The sequence below is a fragment of the Exophiala bonariae genome (genome assembly GCF_035927105.1).
Source record: "Exophiala bonariae strain CCFEE 5792 chromosome Unknown scaffold_2, whole genome shotgun sequence".
In the NCBI taxonomy this organism is placed as follows: Eukaryota; Fungi; Ascomycota; class Eurotiomycetes; order Chaetothyriales; family Herpotrichiellaceae; genus Exophiala; species Exophiala bonariae.
In genome coordinates, this window is record NW_027042477.1 from 300,192 (window position 1) to 318,941 (window position 18,750).

Below are 18,750 nucleotides of genomic sequence, written 5' to 3' on the forward strand. Positions count from 1 at the left end.
ATTGATTGCGGGAGATGGAAAAAGGTCCCTACTGCTACTGCTACTTTACTGGATGGACACTGGAGCATTGGCATCTGAAGTCGAACCAGGACCAGGGCGTCTCGTTCAGCAATGGATTAAGAAGCCAGCACGCAAGACTGCAACGAGATATCGCTGTGGGCCGGCTTCATTCGGATCAACACGTGCGTGCAGTTTCCGCCCTGCATTTGGATCCTGCGTGTATGCCTGTGCGTGTGTGTGTAACTAGGTGATTTGGATGAATGTTATCTAGCAATTCGAGCCCTCGCTGCATTGCGTAAGCGAAGAAAAGTGCGCGGGATTGAAATGGTCAAGTGGAGGCCTTGAGGGTGTGAGTGACTGCTAAATTAGTGACCGCTGACAACCCTAACTAGTTGATTCGTCGATGGCATTATCATGTACTGTAACTAAATGGAATGAATGGATATGGCGTTTAAAATCTGCCTTGCCTCTATCTATGCATTGACAATTGTGACCTGAGATTGGGTGATGGAGCCTCGGATATGCTGCTCACTCCTTGCTGGTTTGTATGATGTAGACGAAAGGTGTGGGAAGAGAGGGGAACGAAGCAGAGGTCAATATTCTGCATCATGAGCTGAATAGTGCTATTCCGCTGGCTCCGTACATTCGAGCTTTCTATCTACCCGTCTCTAGAAACGTCATGACTAGCTCTTCCCTTCTCCTTTCCTCCAGCAGATACAACCTCAGGTCTCGCTGTACCTCCAAGGGTAGGTCGGCCACAGATCGCACAGAATGATGATCAATCTCAGTGGCTTTGAGTATCTCCACGAGTAACTTGCGTCGCTCACTGTCCGATAATTTCAGCTTGGATATATATTCGCGGTAGAGTTTTTCGCGATCTTTTTCGGGGAAAGATGTCGTGGCTTTCATGGTCATGGCCGATTCGCGCTTATATTTGCGTTTGAATTCGGGCCAGTAGAGTTTGGGTGTCGCGTGGCGGTGAAGAAGACGGAGGTACTGGATCTTGGGGTCTTTGGCGGCCAGTGTCGAGGCGGAGGTGGATGATTGCTGTGATTCAAGGGTGGCCTGTTCTTGTTCTTGTTGTTTCTTCATGGCAATCCGGTCTTTAGACCATTGCGCAAAAGCCTCTTTGCGAGAGGATGTGTTCGGAAGGGCAGTGTAGCGAGAGTCTTCTACAATGGACATATCTTCGATAACTTTCTCGAATACACTATATGGCGAGACGCCAGAGTCATCGAGGAGGGATCGGAAAAGGGCTATGTTATCGGTTGCTGTGAGAGGAATGCCTTCGTCGACTTCAGGATTCATATCTCGCTCCCCATCCTCGTCGTATTGATCCGAATAGTTTCCTTCCATCTGTGCCAACTGCCAGGCAATATCATCCTCGTTAAACTCGACAGGCCCCGTAGGCGGAGGTGTGGTATTGTTATTGTCGTCCTGGGAAATGCGTGGCCTTTTGGCAGCAGAGTGATCCCTTTCCTCAACATCGTCGTCGGTAACTTCCACTTCCTCGTACGAGTCACTGTCGTACTCCTCAATTGTAGTCTGGTCTTTGTTAGGCTGAGGACCACCCTGGTCCCCAGATTGGGCGCCTTCTTCAGGTGGCTGAGATTTCTGTGTTCCCCCGTTGTTCTCCTCGGCAGCTTTTTTCGCCTTCCACTCAAGGGTTTCCATTTCGATCACGGCCATCATGACATCTTGAGGAAACTTCCACAGACTTTGTTTAGTCTCAGTGTTATGAACGAATCTCCTGCCCTTTTGGGTCTTTACCAGCACCCACGGTTGACAAGAAGGAATGGGCGTTTTGGACTTTGGGCGGTCGCCCTGATTGCCTCGACGTCTCGAGTGATCCTGATAGCTTCGGCCACCAGTGAAATGGCCTGGTTCCGCAGGGTTGTTGTTCCGGTGGAATTCATCCATGACTTGCATAGATGCCCGGACAACATGATCAGGTTCGGTTGCACCATAATCAATGGCCAACGGCTCTTCAGATGGGGCAGTCGGGCGGGTATACGTGCTCGTCTGGGTCTCTGCATGATAGTAGTAAGGATGGCCCGTGGGTGCCATATGTTCGACCCATCCTGGTGGCAGTGGCGCGGGTTCAGACCCCACGGTGGGTGTCGATTTCTGGTATGTAGATTTGAGCATGGCGAAGCCTGCACAGAGAGTGCAAATACCAGAACTCGAAAGAGTATTGTAAATCTGCAACAGTTGCGACTAGAAAGTCTAGGACCGATGCAACCTTAGTTGGCCGCAACTTCCAGTAAAAGTCGAGACTGTCACAGTGCAGGTGCGTTTTCAATGTTGGAGTTTGGAGAAATCTGATGCCAGCCTTGTGGAGGCAAGGCTGAGATTATTTGCAGGATGTGATTGGCCGAGAGTTCACAGGAGGACTACGCGTGGAAGAAGTGCCTGGAGAACAAGATCCAAACTGCGCAATCATCCAATTCCCACTGCCCTACCATCCATCCACTTCCTACTGCACTTCGACCTCTCTTCAAAAATTGATTCGTACGATATCCTCTTTTCACCTCATTAGAACTCAGAATGTCTCGGAGATACGACTCAAGGGTTCGTTGAACCTCATTCCAAGCAATTAAATACGTACTAAACAAGCCTCCACAGACAACCATATTCTCGCCTGAGGGCAGATTATATCAGGTCGAATATGCCCTCGAAGCCATCTCACACGCCGGCACAGCTCTGGGAATTCTAGCGCAGGATGGTATTGTCCTGGCTGCGGAACGAAAAGTCACAAGCAAGTTGTTGGAACAGGACACTTCCGCTGAGAAGTTGTATATCTTGAACGAGTGAGATGGACATGATACCTTTTTCTAGGGCAACAGGCTAATCGGAACTCCCCTGCCAGCAACATGATTTGCGCTGTTGCAGGCATGACCGCAGATGCCAACATCCTCATCAACTATGCTCGACAAGCTGCCCAACGATACCTACTCACCTATAACGAAGACATTCCCTGTGAACAGCTTGTCCGACGCTTGTGTGATCTGAAGCAAGGTTACACCCAGCATGGTGGTCTCCGGCCATTTGGTGTCTCCTTCATCTACGCTGGTTGGGACCCTCAGAGACAATTCCAACTCTACCAAAGCAATCCCAGCGGCAACTACGGTGGCTGGAAGGCAACCAGTGTCGGCGCCAACAATGCTAGTGCCCAGAGTCTGTTGAAGCAAGATTACAAGGAAGACTGTGACCTGAAAGAGGCGTGCGGCATGGCGGTCAAGGTCTTGAGCAAGACGATGGATTCCACAAAATTGAGCAGTGAGAAGAGTAAGTCATACATTTCCCATGAGAACAACCTCAAGCCGTGGCTACATTCAATACTAACCACTCAATGCAGTCGAATTTGCTACGGTGGGAAAGACAAAGGATGGAAAGATCTACCATCATCTATGGTCAGGTGAGGAGATCAACAACCTATTGAAGGAACATGGCCTCGCAAAGGAAGAAGATGCCGAGACCGGCTAGAAGAGACGCCCTTCAAAGAGTAATACCTCTCAAGAATGTGTAAAAATAAAAGAACGGAGCAAGGCATAGCACCGGCGTTTATGGTTGCCCCAACAGACGTCAGTAATGGCCGGTTCACAATTAAACAATTCAGGAAGACGTCGAGTTCGGATGCCAGCTGCTTCATGTCTCGGATATCGCAATGCTCGCAGTGCTTGTCTTCTTTATCAGGCAGCTCGAACTGCTTTTTCCTACTATTGCCCTACCCTAACCCACCGAGTCAGCCGCACTTACTTGGTTAGGTCTTAATATGCAAGAATCGGAGTTTACACATGGACTTAAACTGCATTGTAAGTTGGGTTGTTTGAACAATATCAGATGCTAACATAGGACGTCGCTTCGCTTACAAGATACCTGATGAGCTGGTTTCAGTCGTCACATTTGAAGCTTTCAAGGACATCATTAGGATGCAGGATGTCACAACTTTTTCATCGCGTCAGGGTTTCTATTTCTCAAAAAATTGGCCAATGAATCCCCAGTGGGGTGAGAGCACTTTGACATCACTCTCGACGTTACTGTTGGCCATGAAGAGCATTTCTTCGTCGGACTCCATGCCTCTCTATCATACCGCTACTGTCACAAGCATATGCTCTATGAGTCGGACTCTAGCTTCGATCAGTCATCTGCCAATTTGCTCGCTTGTCAAAAAGTCCTGAGAGGCAAGTCGTATACTACTCCCTGGCTGAGCAGTAACAAGATAACCTTACTCGCAGTCCAAATTCGACCGAAGTCGTGCGTTTGCACTTCTATGGTGGCATGCAGACTCGTACCTTAGTTCAGATGTCCAAAATATGGGGACACACCGTCAAATATGATGGGAGAACGATCGCTGGTTGTCACAGAGACAGACACGAAACTATCTGTCAGTCCGCGGAGTTACCTCTAACTCCGACGCAAGCACATATTGCCCCCAGGCGAGGCTGGTATTAAAACCTCCAGGCTGCACGTGGTGAGGCTGACGTGTGTCAGAACTTATGTACCAGGAGGGATACACCTTGAGATCCAAGTCCTGATTTTGAGAGCTTATTGGCGATGCCTACAATACTAGGGAAAGATATTGGAGCTATTGGCTTGGGCCTTCTCAACCTGACGAATCCTGCCAAAAATTTGTCGCACGAGCAGGCCTTCGCTGTTCTGAGGCAGAGTCTTGAGTCTGGTGCAACATTCTGGGAGTCCGTCAATCCTTGTATCCTTGGTCCCTTTCTACTCAAAACATCTTGCTAATTCCCACGACAAAACAGTGGTGGAGAAAACTATGGTACCCCAGACGCCAACTCCTTGCACCTTGTCAGCAACTACTTCGCCAAATATCCCGAGGACGTAGATAAAGTGCTTTTGAGCATTAAGGGCGGACTCCGGCCCGATCGAACACCAGATGGCTCGCCCGACGCAGTGCGGAGGACGGTGGACAATTGCCTGCACATCCTTACCGGTCGCAAGGAACTCGACCTGTACCAATGCGCCCGCGTCGACCCGGACACGCCAATCGAAGACACAATCAAGACACTCGGGGAGCTCGTCCAAGAGGGCAAAATTGGCGGCATCTCGCTCAGCGAAGTCAGCGCGAACACGATCCGTCGAGCCGTCAAGATCCACAAGATCTCGGCCGTCGAGGTCGAAGTCTCACTGTGGGAAGACCACGTTCTCAACGACGGTATTGCATCCGTTTGTGCCGAGTTCGACATCCCCATCATCGCCTACTCACCACTCGGTCGCGGCTTCCTCTCGGGACAGTTCAAGAATGTCGAAGACCTTCCTCAGAACGATTTCCGACACCTGTTCCCCAGGTTTCAGCCGCAGAATTTTTCTCGCAACTTGAAGCTGGTCGAGAGCGTTCAGAGTGTGGCGGACAAGAATGGAATCACCAATGCACAGCTGGCTATCAATTGGGTCCGGCAGCTGTCTCAACGTGATGGACACCCGGTTTTCATTCCTATCCCAGGCGCCTCGAGCCCCGATAGGGTCAAGGAAAATTTCACGGTTGTCGATCTGCCTCCGGAGGATCTTGCGGAGATTGATCGTTTGGTCCACTCTTTTGAGACGGCCGGCGGCAGATATCCTGAGATGTGGGCTAAGCAGTTAAATGGTTGAGATTAAGTAGGTATGCAAGTCATGAGGCTCAGATACTGCTGGGCAAGGTACTTTTGAATACTTTATGTACCTTTTCTCCAGCAACCATCGCAAACCACTGCAGCGATGCCCACCTCCGTCGTCGTCAACCCAAACTTCCTCACCCAGAGAAAGTTTTGGTGACACCCACACTCGCCTGCCCCTTCGCAGCCACATCCAAAGCCACGTTCTTATTTAACTTGGTCGTCTCCTCATCGAGCTTCGCCTGGTCTGCATCTCCCTGCGCGGCCTGGACCTGCAGCGCCAGCACTTGCAACTGCAGCTTGAGCACCTTGTTCTTGATCTTCCCGTTCTGCAACGCTGTGGTGTCCCCGTTGCCGAGGGCCTCCAGCTCGTCATTGAACCCGCCGGTCCCGACTTCCGCTTGCTCGGCCACCTGCGCCGCAGTCTTGAGGACCTTTAAATCTGCAGCTGATACGGAGGCCAGGTTTGTGAGGTCGATCTGTTGGTGTGATACGTTAGCTTTCATCCCGTCTCGTGTCATGCCATGCCAATATCTAGACCGTGCTATCTATCCATCGTCACCCTTTGTTGACATCTCCTATCTCTCCTGTCTCTCATGTCGCGATTGCACATACCGGAAAGTTTGCATTCACCTCGGCCAGAGCATTGCCCGCAACGCCGTCCGAAACTTGGAATTGGCTGTATGACTGGGCCGTGAGAGCGCGTTTGGCTGGGGAAGTCACAGGCGCAGCTGATGACAGGGCAAGGAGCAGGCTCAGGACGAGGGATGAGGTTGAGAACTTCATATTCGATATGCTGTTTTGGTTGATAGAACAAGAATGAATTGAATTGCAGGGAATGATGAATAATTGATTGACGAACAGACCAGCTGTATGGATGGAAACGACACAAGAAGAAAAGAGGAATGTGGAAGGAGGACTGGAAGGGAAACTCGCTCAACGATGAATCTGCAGAACCACCATCAAGATGCTCGACGGCGAGACAGGTTTCTCTTTATACTTGTTTACTATCCACCCTGTAACCTACCGTAGCTGCCAATGTATGATCTAGGGCCTGAAGCAGCAAGACCGCGCCGTTAATTTCAACATACTTTTATCCTCCGAAATTTGGGATAGCTCTCGTCAGTAGCGCTCGATCGGCAACGATAGTCGAGGCAACAGGCGAGGAGGAATAATGCAACTCGTCGCGGCAATATGCATATTTGCCATATCTGAGTCAATGCGCAGTGGCGAATCCACGTGGAAACAGCATCGTGCGGGAATGGCGTGCTTGTAATTCCTCTGTGTGAGACGTGAGGTGTGTCGAGGTGCTTCCTTGAGGCGATACAATATGTCAACATGTAGTTTAACTCCGGTGTTGATGAAACTTGGCTAGCTGTAGCGTAACGGCGGCAGTTTCGCATCTGAACATGTCAGGCATCTACCGTGGAGACTCATTGTGGGCTTTCGGGTCAAATTGACCGAGGGATCAGTAGCGGATTGCATGAGCTCCGATGGTGTCATATGGATATCTCGCAAAAGAAATAATAATGCGAAGCCAGGTGTAGTGAACTCAAGTCGACAACTGGCCTTGATAGTTGTGGGGAAGGAACAGCTCAAAATGGCGCACAGCCTTGTCGCTCGAAGGACGATATCTTGGCAAGGCTGACATTCCACGCCCACCTCACTGTGAACTACGGCGCCCTGGATTGAAGTCCAAGATTCCCCAGATTTGCCACATATATGACTCTGAGACCTTCCATTCAATCGGTTACCACTTCATAAATACTACTCATCCATCAAGGAGCTTTTATTACGGGAAAATGGCTTCCGAAAACACTCTCGTTCCGCTATCGAAAGAGGAGTTGACGATACTGGCGGAACATGCCATTGAGGCCAAGCAGAAAGCATATTGTAAGTTCGTGGGCATGATTTCAATTGTCGCGTTGCTGTATTGTTGCGCACGAGAGGCCAGAGTTCTTCTAATGGCTACTATAAACTGGCCATGAATGATAAGCGAGGTGCTCTTGCCGGAAGAGCCCTTTCATCACGTCGCAATCATCCGTGTCAAAAGAATTGTTACTCACAGCCAACACTCAATCCAGGTCCATACTCAAACTTCCGTGTGGGGGCCTCGGTGCTGCTCTCAACAGGGACGTACCACACCGGCTCCAACGTCGAGATCGCCAGCACCCCGAACGGCATCTGCGCGGAACGCTGCGCGATTGCTCCGATCGTGGCGTCGATGAAGCGACCGGAGATGCCCATCATCCGCGCAATCGCCGTCAGTACCGACATCAGCCCTCCCGCTAGCCCCTGCGGCATGTGCAGACAGTTCATCAACGAGTTCGCCGTTTCGGATGATCTGCCCATCTACATGTATGGCAAGAATGGCTTGGAGGGCGAGGTCGTCATGATGACTATCGGGCAGTTGTTGCCCATGAGCTTCAAGCGCCTCAACTACGAGCAGAATCGGGAGGAGAGGGGCCCGGGTGCGAGGCGTGTTTAGCTAGGTACAGAGGTCAAGGATGTGATGGTGGCTGGTTTGGCTGTGGAGAGGGCAGTGTTTTTTCTATCATTACTTGGTGCCATAGAAAGCCAAGATGGCGATATCTTCACGGTTGACGACAGTGCATGGTGGTGTAAACATTATAAGCTAGAACTCCGATTCTAAAGGTGCTCGACCTCTTCTTTCAACCGAACTGAGGCTTTTCCAATGTGGTTGTGATATTCCTCCATAGCGTCTTCCTTCAACATCGTGTCTTTGGTTCTGCCTTCCAAACACGAAGCATAAAACAAGTTCGCGGGACAGCGTGTCATTTTCAAACAGTGCCACGTCATGAATTCTGGATTTGGTTGAAAGGCTGTGCGCGGTATTTTCACGAGCAGATCGGCCTTGTCACACTTGCGCTGTCTCCGGACAACGCTGGATTGATTGGGAAGCAAACTCAGGTTGAGAATGTACCAATCCATCATGAAGTCCATCGAAGCTCGGGGAAGGACTCGGCTGGGCATGCGAGGCCCATGTCAGGCTAAAAGACATCATCGGGATCAACCAGAAAAGTCTCTCCGTTCTCTCGGACATGAATTTTGTCCTTGTCCCTGTCGAGAGCCTTTCTCATATCCAGGGCATCTTCTCCATCCTTGGATACACCCGTCGGGTCGTCCGAGTAGTACCGGACGACCTTTCGATAGGTCGAGTAACCCATGCTTTCATACATCTTGATGGCGTTTTTGTTGCTCTTTCGAACAAACAGATCGACAAACCAGGCATCTTGTTGATTGCATGCCTTCTCCAATGACTCACTGAGAAGTTTCCCATAGCCAAGGCGTCGATATTGTGGCGCTATGGACAGTGCAGTAATATGACCGTGCCATGGTAAGTAATGTGGCGACCCCCTACAGAATTCACACCATCAGAATGTTCTCACTCGAATATCTAGAGTGCGACTCACTGCATATGTGATGGTGATGTCTCGACCTTGCCGATGATATAACCGACAATCTGGCCATGTTCTTCAATACACTGGAATAACGAAGGCCATCTCATCAGATATGTTAGATAAAATCCCAAGTCGTAATTCTCGGTGTAAGGATCAAGATTGCACAGGTTTAGATGGAAGAGGTCCGAAGGTTGGACTCTCCGTATGGTTGGCATGGTCGATGAGCCTCCGATGTCTTCAGTTGATGATATTGCAGGGATCTTTTCTTCTGTACCTGCATGATTTTCGTCGTGTTCACCATGAGGGATGATTGTGGGTGATGAAATCAGCCACTCCTGGGCACGCCCCGAACCGTGAAGTTTAGCCTGCAGCCACCTGCCATGGGCTGCCCTGAACAGTCCGCTGCAGCCCGAAGGCCCCCCGTCGGCCCCCCGTCAAACGCCTGGACGCGTTATTCTTTCTGCACCAACGGCCCCAACTGTCAACGGCCAGGAATTGTTGATGCCTTTATTGTTCACTTCAGAACCAATCCTCACCGACCGACCGACCGACCGACCGACTGAACGACGACTGCCTGATTGTCTTGCCTTGCCAACACATCGACAAACGGCGAGTTCTCTTTCCCTTGACCTTGGGAACTCGTTCTTCTCAAAAGCATGCTTCGATTTACATGATACCCACTTCCTTACGCCCTTTCGAGCATCGGTTAAGTGCAACTGCTATTGCCCCTGCATCTACATTAGAACCATGACTGTCGCATCTCCACCGGCCTCACCATTGACACCTTCACGGAAACGCAGGTCACTGCGCCTATCCAACGTCAACAATGGCACGACCTCTGCTTCGGGTGAGACTGTCTCCTTCAGTCCCTATACCAGCGGCACCACCAATGCCACCTCCTCCTATTCGAGACGGTCCTCTCGGACGTCGCAGACTTCCTACCAACCACGCTCCCCGGTGACACCCAGACCCATGTCTTCCAAGTCTTCCAGGCCCCCATCTTTCTCCCAACGCAGACTCAGTAGGACAAGTCTTCACAGCAACAGAAGTCTAGAACAACTGGAAGACAACAACGGCCTGGGTAGTCTCGCTGACGAGTTGGGACATGCTTGGGACGGAGATGAAGACGAAGATAGTTACCACAACCACGAAGAACATTCCAATTTCCTGGAGGGTCTACGAGAAGGTGTCGTTGAACAAGACCCGTCAATGCGGGATTTACACAGCCCCTACGACTTGAACGACATGCACGACTTTGGCTTTGGCATGGTGATGCAAAGCCCACACCCGACCCAACTCGATGGGCCCTCTCCCATGTTACACGTCCCCCAGACACGTCGAGATTCCGAACAAAGGGGTCATCGGAAATCGGGACATCAGAGGAATGAGTCGGCTTATGATGGCTCAGATTATGGCCCAGATTCGGATCTTGAGCAGCCTGATGAGAGTCTGCCCCCGATCCTCAGAAAGCGAATACGGGACCTCGAAAGTCTGACTCGCCTCTGCATTAATCCCGAGGATGCAGTGAGTGAAGGTGGTGGTACCGTTCGCAGAACCATACATAGTTTGAAAGAGCTTGGCCCTCAAGGCAATATTGAGTATGGCGTGACTCGATTGATCACTGCATATACCTCTATGGCATCTCACCGAACGAACAAAACCCGAGACATCTTCACTCAGAGCCACTCCCTGCTGTATGGTGGAATGGTGAATTTGCCGGAAGAGATCCTCGATTTACTTCTCGATGAGGTAAACGAACTCATCTCGACCATCCCCTTTCTTCGTCAGCAAAACCCACTGCTCTCCCTTCAGATCTTGGCGTCACAGACCGATGAGTTGGGTCAGACACTACGTTCAATCACCGACTTGTTACAAGAATTTAAACTGGCAGCGAACACGGCGAGTCGCAAACTCAAGACTGTGCGTGATCAAGTCGATGACATGAGCATCGAAGAAGAACTCGTGGAAAACAGTATCATGCTTATCCAGGCCGGGGACTGGGATCGCAGATGCAGAACCAGACAAGCAGCCAGAACCTGCCAAGAGATATGTGAAGGCTTTGCAACGCGATGGGGTCTTGATTTCGATGCCAACCTTGCGGGAGTGCAAGAAAATGTCAACTCGAGACCCTCATTGCAACTGATGGTTTCAGGCTAACCGCCTACAAATAGAACGAATGTCACTCTCGATGGCAGCTATAACGACCGAGATGGAGCGACTCGAGGCTTCCTTTTGGGGCCGATTTTATGCCTTAATGTCTGTTGGATTAGAGGTTGTGTGGGGTTCCTCGTGCACACAATAAGGAAATATTGTTAGATAGACATGGGAATGGTATGGTTCGTACATATTTGGCAACCGATACATATCGGGCAGCTTTCTTCCCTACATGGCTGAGGAACGTAATCATTTCAACCAAGGCCGGACTCAGCACATGGTGTCTGAATTGTAGATCCTCGTTACATCATTCCATTGTATACATTTAGAACAGAACGGAAGGATGGTAGGGGTGAAGTAAGACTCATTCGCAGATGACGAATGTGGTCTCAAAGAAAGGAAACCCGTTCCTTCCTGTCGCCCAGTAGATAGGATGTGAAATCCGTATGCCGGCGCTGCCTAATGTACCTTCCTCATCGACTGATGATCTGCGTCCTTGGACAGCGTTCCTCTGCCAGTGAGTTCAAGAGAACTGAGTGGCAGCTGTGCGAGACACTTCTTCCCGTGTTTGAACAGCTCACCTCCAGGCGATTCAGGATGCGTCCTAGGATGTGAATCTGTAGGAGCAGCCAGCCGCGGATATGGGAAACAGCAGCTTCCTGCCCAACTAGTTACACCAAGGACGATACCTACCTTCCTCAAATATCACCGGAAGGAGAATCATCAAAGCTTCCCGCGACAAATCGATGAAAATAGCTCTACATGCACTTTTGAGGCTCTTTGGAACCTGTCAAATCAAACGCATGGAGAAGACACCTCGAGAGCTCTGAATGCGGCATCGACATGCCGAACTGGCAGCTTCGGGTTACGCGGCCGGCGTAGTTTCTGGACGCTTTGAGCCATGCATGAGCAGTCTCGTTGATGCTTTGGTATCTGATTTGTCGACGTCAACTCATATTCAAAATGTTGGAACATGCAGACACGGGAAGCCAGATGCGAAGAAAAAGACACAGGTCACCGTGAACCCAAAAACTTGCTGTTGCTTGCTTCAGGAATCCCCATCTGCCGCGTCTCCCGGTTCTGGATCACATCCCATCAATAAATCGTTACTCCATCACGAGGTGGACCTTGGAACGGTTGGGCTGAGAACGGCTAGACGCCCATTTCGGCATCGATGGCTTTAAGCTTTTGAGGCGCCGGACCAATTTCATTCTTGCAGTTTGCGATGGTCGTGTTTGGGCCGGGTGGTGGCCACAAAAGAACTCAAACCAACACGACAGAGTTCAGCCCAACACAATCGTAGACACCTGGCAGATTCTTGTTGATGCTTATTTCGAGGCTCACCAGGAAAAGTTTCAGCGTCTACGGAGTAAATGCTCCTTCATCTGCACTATCCCATCCGACTCTGCACGGGCTGTGTTGCGCTATGAGCCTGGGCCCATTCACTCGTCATTTCCTGTCAACGTGCATGAGGCGGCATCCTGCACTCAAAAGCTTGACCGTGATTAACCCAGGAAAACCTGCTCGGGACTCGGGAATGTGGTGTGGTCGACTTTCAAAGCTAGAGGCGAAGCTCCTTCGTCTGGCGTCTGTTTCTACCAGGGTGTCCTTGGCCCTCCAATCTGCCCCGTGTTCAACGTGGACTACGTCTCGCCTAAAATTGGGTTCTCCTGGGACTACAAGGTCCTGTTTTCTCATCTGAGAACAAGACAGCTGATATTTTGAATAGGCATGTCATTCTTTCCAGAAAACCTATGAGCTGGACAGAGTCATCGTATGTTGAGTTGGTGACAAACATTCGATTCACTAACACAAGGATATGGAGTCTACGAAATACTTCGTATTCCACTGACCTTGGGGTTTCGTCATCCTGGTCTTAGACGATCTGAATATCCATCCACGAGCCCATCGTGTTTCTACTGTGCGAATGAGATCGATTCAAGAGATTCGTAGATCCACCGTCATGAGGATCCACTTATACCCCTGGGCCACTTGTCAACCTTTGTCAACCAAACAAGCCCATTGAAGCTCTAATCTCAAGCTTTCCACTACCGCCACAAGCTTCGTCCAGCGTCGGTAGGTCTAGCTTCCATCGCCTGTCACTTCAATCGGTCGAGCCGCCAAACACCAGACAGTCGCATCTTCTCCTCCCTGAACAGGGAAGACTCGTGGTCTATGTCTCAGACAAAGTTGCGCATGGTTGCCCAAACGTTGCATCCCTGCACAAACCGGTGTACTTTTCAGCCTCGTGTCCACTTAAATGGAATCCCTCAATGATAATGTTTGGAGACGGATTGCTCTGGGGGCCCATCTGCCACCAACAACATATCCAGCCGCTCTGCAGATCCAATCTCCCACTATATGCCCACAACAGTTAAGAACTCTCCCACAGCTTTTCCTTCATATGCTCTCGGTTCCTCCCCTCTCTCCATTTGGAAACTGATCGTTCTCGCGCCACAGTCATTCGCTTGACCACAGTCACTCGTTATATCAACAACAGCCAAGAACATCTATTATCACAAGGACATACCTCTAATCAACCCTCCCTTTGATAATAATACCCACGATGAAGTCTGTTGCCGCCATTGCCATTCTGGCTGGCCTCGCCACCGCGTTTCCTGGAGAAGTCTTGAAGAAGCGCGCATTGAAGCCTAGAGAAGGATGCCCTCGTGAACTCACGGCCGGTCAATTCGAATTCCCACACTACATCACTCAGATCTCCAAATCTCAGCCCGACAAGTCATTCGGTCCTCAGTTCAACGGTGTATTCACACCTAACGACATTGAGTCCATCTTCAGCTTCGATGTCCCCGCCTCTCGAGCTGATGCCAACTGCACATTGGAGTTCATCTTCCCATTGAAGTCGCAACTCAAGACCTCCAACTTCGAGTATGAGGGTGGTGGTAAGTCTTCACTCTCATATCATTATACTACACATCAGAACACTCTTCGCAAATCAAAGATATTCGCAGACCAAATAGCTCAAACTAACATGAAAACTAGGTTCTTTCTTCTTCACTGGCTACAACCCAGGCAGCTGCCCAGGACCCCAGACAACCTACAACAATCAACCAGCACCAGGTCCGTTCCCAGCTTTCCCACCTATCCACATGGAGCCTGGCAACGCATACACCATCGACATCGGACCATGCTTCGTCGGTGCTGGTACCTGTGTCGCTGGTAAGACCTCCACCAACGACACCAACTTCTGGTACTTCCAGGACCAGGACGAGTGCCCCATTGGCATCTACACCGCCTACACCTACGGCGAGCCCAACAGGCCACCACCATCATAGATGATGGCTTCGCTGCTATGATCAAACAGTCAATCAAGCAACACCTCAAATTACCAATTATGGAAGCGTGCTACCACGCTATCTAATTTGCTTTTTTGAGCTACCGGGTTTTTTCTTGGAGAGCACTCTATCCAAAAGGGCAAATTTTTGATTCACGTGTATATATCTTTGGGTGCTTTGTTTTTTCGGGGCCCTGCCGGTGCAAATGCAATGCAAAATGCGAGATCTCATACCTCCAGAAATACCTGCTTACTAGCCTAATGTCTCATCTGGATCCAACTGAGAACGAACAATTATTCTCTCTTGCCTAGTGACGTGTTTCCCACGATCGATATACCTAACATATCTCATTCCCACACTCCGAGGACATGGAAGAGTCATCCTGAAAGTGTGTCATGTCTTGTAGATTGCCATCTATAGCCACAGCCCCAACACAAGTCTAGAGTAATCGTGCCTGTGAGCCAGGATTCCCATACTCAATTCGAGTTGATAAATTCTAAGTTTTCTTGACAAAATTACTCGGAACTTAGGCTGCCACTCGTACTTATCAGGCGTCGGTGTTCAGCTGTCAATCAGCGAGGAGAGGAGATCAGAGAGAAGAAAAAAGGCGAGGAAACATCCCCCATCTCGCAGCCCTCGCAAACATCAAGCATCAGCGTCTCACGCGTCTCCAGTCTTCCCGTTCATTCATTCAACCAAGTCAGGTCAGGTCAAGTCAGGTCAAGTGTACCGACGATCGATCCGCCAAGTCCACCTCCTCCTGCTCTCACGCGCGCACGCACGCACAGATATAACAAGCCTTGGATGAAGCACCACGCACGCACAGTCCAGCTCACTAGTATCTGCCAACGATCATTGACAGGACCAATCAATCAGTCAATTAACCAACCAGCATCGAAGCCGACAGAACACACAGAGAGAGGAGAGAATGTCGTTCATGACAACAACCCTGTCGATCATCTGACAGTGATGAGTGGGTTCCGAAGGAGCTCGGCTCGGCGACTCGTACTGTACGTGTGTGGTTGTTTCCTATTCTCCTCGCTGCGGAGCGATGGCCTTGTTTGTTGTTTTCATGCTGATGATGTTGATGTTGATGTTGGCTGTGGGGGAATGGGTGGGGGTCCAGTCTGAAGGGGATGCTTGCAGCCTCCATGCAGGACATGATTCTCTGTTTTCTTCGAGTCCGATGGGATGGTTTCGTGTCCTGAAAGATTCGAGGGGACGGCCTCGGGCCTTGGTAGGTAGGGCTGATCCGGCTATATTCTTGCTGCGAGGTCCATCATCTACCGGTGCTGGGTGGATCTAAGCAAGAGAAATGATCTCAAGTTCGGCTTCTGTCCTCAACCAGAACTGATGAGACGTTGCATAAGTAGCCATCATATGCAGCTGGCCACATCTGAGATCCAATACTTCAATATGTCTGAGGGTGATAGCCACGGCGTTGCGGAGTTCCGAACTGTTCTCAATGCATTCGGATATGCAGATTCATCGCAAGGACATGTTAGCACGGCAGATGCTTTCATCAACGGCGCAGGATTATGGAGATCATCAAAGGTTTTCCGCACAACTCTTGCCACCGAGGCATGAACGTCGTTTCCCAGATCCACTTCGCTTCTCGGCCATGATCTCATCGGCGATCCGATATACAATAGTCGTTGCTTGGGTGGCATGCGTGATTGGCTCCATGCAAGTGTGGTGTGATTCGCCTTGTGTAGTGTGCTCCACGTGACTGCCGGGTTTGGGGGCATTGATGATCAGGCTTCGAGTTGAGGATGATACGAGAGCCTTCCAGCTAAGTGGTAGATAACGGATATTATGCTCCAGCCATGCTCGGCAAGAGACATTGAAATGCCTACATATGCGATTTTATCGCCGGATCTGGTACTGGGAATCTTCGTCATGGCAGGAGTTGAGGTTGAGTGAATTCGAAAGCTGTTCTTTCTGCTGTACCAACCGGTGTTTGGCTCTATCTAGTCTTGTGCATTGAGACCCTTCTCATCCACGCAAGATGCATAGAAAGGGAAGGCTAGGTCTGCTGGTGGATGATGGTGGCTCCGACGAGGAAATCGAGTTTCTCTCTTCTGGATGGTTATTGCCTCCTGTACACGACGAGGGAGCAGTCGTCCCAAAAGCCATCAAGATCCAACATATCGAATGGGCTGGAGATGTACAGACCGAATTTGCCATTGAGCCGCGTGATGCTCAACAGTCAGCTGCTTCTCCGTGGTCCCTGGTTTGGGCATTAGCCGTGGTATTGCTCCAAGCCTTCAGCTTTGGTCGGATGCCACAGATCGAGGACTGATTGCAAAAGAAATCGAGAATCTCGAAGAAAATCGACGGTGACAATATTTTCAACATTTGTTCGGCTTGATACCCAATCCCATCCGTCCATCGAAGTAACCTAACTGAGCTGACTCAAAGAGCGACACTTTGGTGGACCGCTCTCCGACAATATAGCCTGTCAACGACTTGAATACAAGGCATCGTTGAGGTCGAACAGGTAGGACAGCTCCGAGAATGCAAACAGGACTGCCCTTCTTGTTCCGAGAACTCTCTACATACAGATGCATTTCCGAGATATCAAAGAGGGCAACCTCACAGCTTCTTCTGGACGGACCAGCACGCCGTACCATGTACGTAGAACTTCAATCGGATAATACTGTACCTGCATGACAGAACAGACAATGCTACGAGTGCACCTACCGCTCGCACGTTACAGAGTGCTCGTAGAAAGGCAGCCACAACTGCGTGATTGCGAGGATGTTAGGAGGATCGTGCCATAAGTTCTCCGAGCCAAGCGAAGCTCTCATGTCTTAGAGGTCATGTGAGAGCGTAGGAGATGTTGATAAGTTACGTGGTATGTTATTCACAAGAGTCGTGGTTCCCCTTACTGCGGGAGGTCACTGGATGAACGACGATGCTCATAACGGATGAGTGAGAAAAAACCTGCATCAATTAGGCGACATACCCCAAGCAAGAGCTTCCAGACTGCACCATTCGGAGAAGGCCGAGGCTTGGAAATGGTGTGAGCTTCAGGCGTGGTGGCACTGGTGGGGGCCTGGAGCCCCTGGGGTTCAATGAAATCAGATCCTCTCGCTTGGCCGTTTGGCGGCAAGATACAAAGTGGTCTGATAACTCTCTCTCTGAGTATCTCGTAGTCATACGCCACAGGATACACGCCCGTAATTGGCTCAAGGAGATCGGAAGGTACCTGGTTCTCTTGTCCAGAGTTGTTTGTTGCAACCTCTCTACCAGTCAGTGCACGCGTCATTTTGAGGTGCGCTGCAATGCATGTCTCAATCATGATTACGATGGTACCGATACATCCCGTTGTGCGTGGAATACAGATGCTATTGGCGCATGTGAGTTCATTGTACGGTAAGATGGACGGTGATGACCAAGGTTGTCTATCGCAACCTGTTCTTGGTATACAAGTCCCAGACTATTTGAAGCGCCTTGAAGAGCACACCTCTCGATGGTTTTACTCCTCATTCCAAACAAGTATTATAAGATAAGACACTCTTAACCAATTCAGCACACCTTTACACCCTGATAAGCGTTGCTATACCTAAGCATTAGCACCTCTTTTTCCAACCACCAACCAACAATCCTCAATGGCAGCAAAGTCATCTCAACAATCAAATGCTATGCACAAACCAACATCCACAGCATCTACAACAAGCAGCATATCTGACACATCGGTTGAATCAATGCACGGATATGGAGATAGCTGGTTTGAAAGCATGAACGATCTAGTAACACAATACCACCAGCAGAAAGAGCAAAAAGCAGCTCAACCACATAACTATGGAGACTCCTGGTTTGAGAATCTAAACCATCAGCGAGAAGATTTGGAGCATCGAAAATCGGAAGAACTCGAGCGAGAATCTCACCGTCCGCACAATTACGGGGACTCGTGGTTTGAAACACTCAACCATCAACGGGAGGACTTCGAACACCAGAAAGACGAGCAACAAAGACAATCGCAACAACCACACAACCATGGATCCGCATGGTTTGGACATTTCAAAAGCGATTGGGAGGAATGGAAGCATGTACATGAGAGTAAGTCCTCTTAAGAAGACCTCCCCACTGTGGCGAGCAGTTTTCGCTTCGCTTCGAAAAGAGGACGTTGACTTTATTGACGATCTCCTGCTCTATGTCTAGATCCGGAAGTGAGGAGGTCCAATGATCTCCTCATGGACAGTGACGACGAGAGTTGCGAGCTTGGCCAATAAAGTCATAAGGATGTCAGTCTCA

At 50.0% G+C, this 18,750-nt stretch overlaps 10 protein-coding genes across 10 annotated transcripts; 7 read left to right on the forward strand and 3 right to left on the reverse strand.

Annotated features, from left to right (window-relative positions):
• Positions 1-654: 654 nt before the first annotated feature.
• Positions 655-2,148, reverse strand: LTR84_004617 (uncharacterized protein; the record flags this gene model as incomplete). Its single annotated transcript, XM_064848192.1, has 1 exon — positions 655-2,148. The coding sequence occupies one exon, from the start codon at positions 2,146-2,148 to the stop codon at positions 655-657; it is 1,494 nt and encodes a 497-aa protein (XP_064710816.1).
• A 399-nt stretch (positions 2,149-2,547) lies between these two features.
• LTR84_004618 (uncharacterized protein) lies at positions 2,548-3,486 on the forward strand (the record flags this gene model as incomplete). The annotated part of the gene is made up of 4 exons (XM_064848193.1): positions 2,548-2,571; positions 2,626-2,810; positions 2,870-3,288; positions 3,359-3,486. The coding sequence occupies 4 exons, from the start codon at positions 2,548-2,550 to the stop codon at positions 3,484-3,486; spliced, it is 756 nt and encodes a 251-aa protein (XP_064710817.1).
• A 1,071-nt stretch (positions 3,487-4,557) lies between these two features.
• Positions 4,558-5,616, forward strand: LTR84_004619 (uncharacterized protein; the record flags this gene model as incomplete). The annotated part of the gene is made up of 2 exons (XM_064848194.1): positions 4,558-4,697; positions 4,767-5,616. 2 exons carry the CDS (start codon positions 4,558-4,560, stop codon positions 5,614-5,616), a joined length of 990 nt encoding a protein of 329 aa, XP_064710818.1.
• Positions 5,617-5,755: 139 nt separating this feature from the next.
• LTR84_004620 (uncharacterized protein) lies at positions 5,756-6,404 on the reverse strand (the record flags this gene model as incomplete). The annotated part of the gene is made up of 2 exons (XM_064848195.1): positions 5,756-6,097; positions 6,234-6,404. The coding sequence occupies 2 exons, from the start codon at positions 6,402-6,404 to the stop codon at positions 5,756-5,758; spliced, it is 513 nt and encodes a 170-aa protein (XP_064710819.1).
• A 1,016-nt stretch (positions 6,405-7,420) lies between these two features.
• On the forward strand, positions 7,421-8,106 carry LTR84_004621 (uncharacterized protein; the record flags this gene model as incomplete). The annotated part of the gene is made up of 2 exons (XM_064848196.1): positions 7,421-7,511; positions 7,703-8,106. The coding sequence occupies 2 exons, from the start codon at positions 7,421-7,423 to the stop codon at positions 8,104-8,106; spliced, it is 495 nt and encodes a 164-aa protein (XP_064710820.1).
• A 523-nt stretch (positions 8,107-8,629) lies between these two features.
• On the reverse strand, positions 8,630-9,255 carry LTR84_004622 (uncharacterized protein; the record flags this gene model as incomplete). Its single annotated transcript, XM_064848197.1, has 2 exons — positions 8,630-8,996; positions 9,053-9,255. The coding sequence occupies 2 exons, from the start codon at positions 9,253-9,255 to the stop codon at positions 8,630-8,632; spliced, it is 570 nt and encodes a 189-aa protein (XP_064710821.1).
• A 532-nt stretch (positions 9,256-9,787) lies between these two features.
• On the forward strand, positions 9,788-11,197 carry LTR84_004623 (uncharacterized protein; the record flags this gene model as incomplete). The annotated part of the gene is made up of 1 exon (XM_064848198.1): positions 9,788-11,197. The coding sequence occupies one exon, from the start codon at positions 9,788-9,790 to the stop codon at positions 11,195-11,197; it is 1,410 nt and encodes a 469-aa protein (XP_064710822.1).
• Positions 11,198-13,760: 2,563 nt separating this feature from the next.
• LTR84_004624 (uncharacterized protein) lies at positions 13,761-14,490 on the forward strand (the record flags this gene model as incomplete). The annotated part of the gene is made up of 2 exons (XM_064848199.1): positions 13,761-14,097; positions 14,198-14,490. The coding sequence occupies 2 exons, from the start codon at positions 13,761-13,763 to the stop codon at positions 14,488-14,490; spliced, it is 630 nt and encodes a 209-aa protein (XP_064710823.1).
• Positions 14,491-16,498: 2,008 nt separating this feature from the next.
• On the forward strand, positions 16,499-16,792 carry LTR84_004625 (uncharacterized protein; the record flags this gene model as incomplete). Its single annotated transcript, XM_064848200.1, has 1 exon — positions 16,499-16,792. The coding sequence occupies one exon, from the start codon at positions 16,499-16,501 to the stop codon at positions 16,790-16,792; it is 294 nt and encodes a 97-aa protein (XP_064710824.1).
• A 1,312-nt stretch (positions 16,793-18,104) lies between these two features.
• LTR84_004626 (uncharacterized protein) lies at positions 18,105-18,569 on the forward strand (the record flags this gene model as incomplete). Its single annotated transcript, XM_064848201.1, has 1 exon — positions 18,105-18,569. One exon carries the CDS (start codon positions 18,105-18,107, stop codon positions 18,567-18,569), a length of 465 nt encoding a protein of 154 aa, XP_064710825.1.
• Positions 18,570-18,750: the final 181 nt, after the last annotated feature.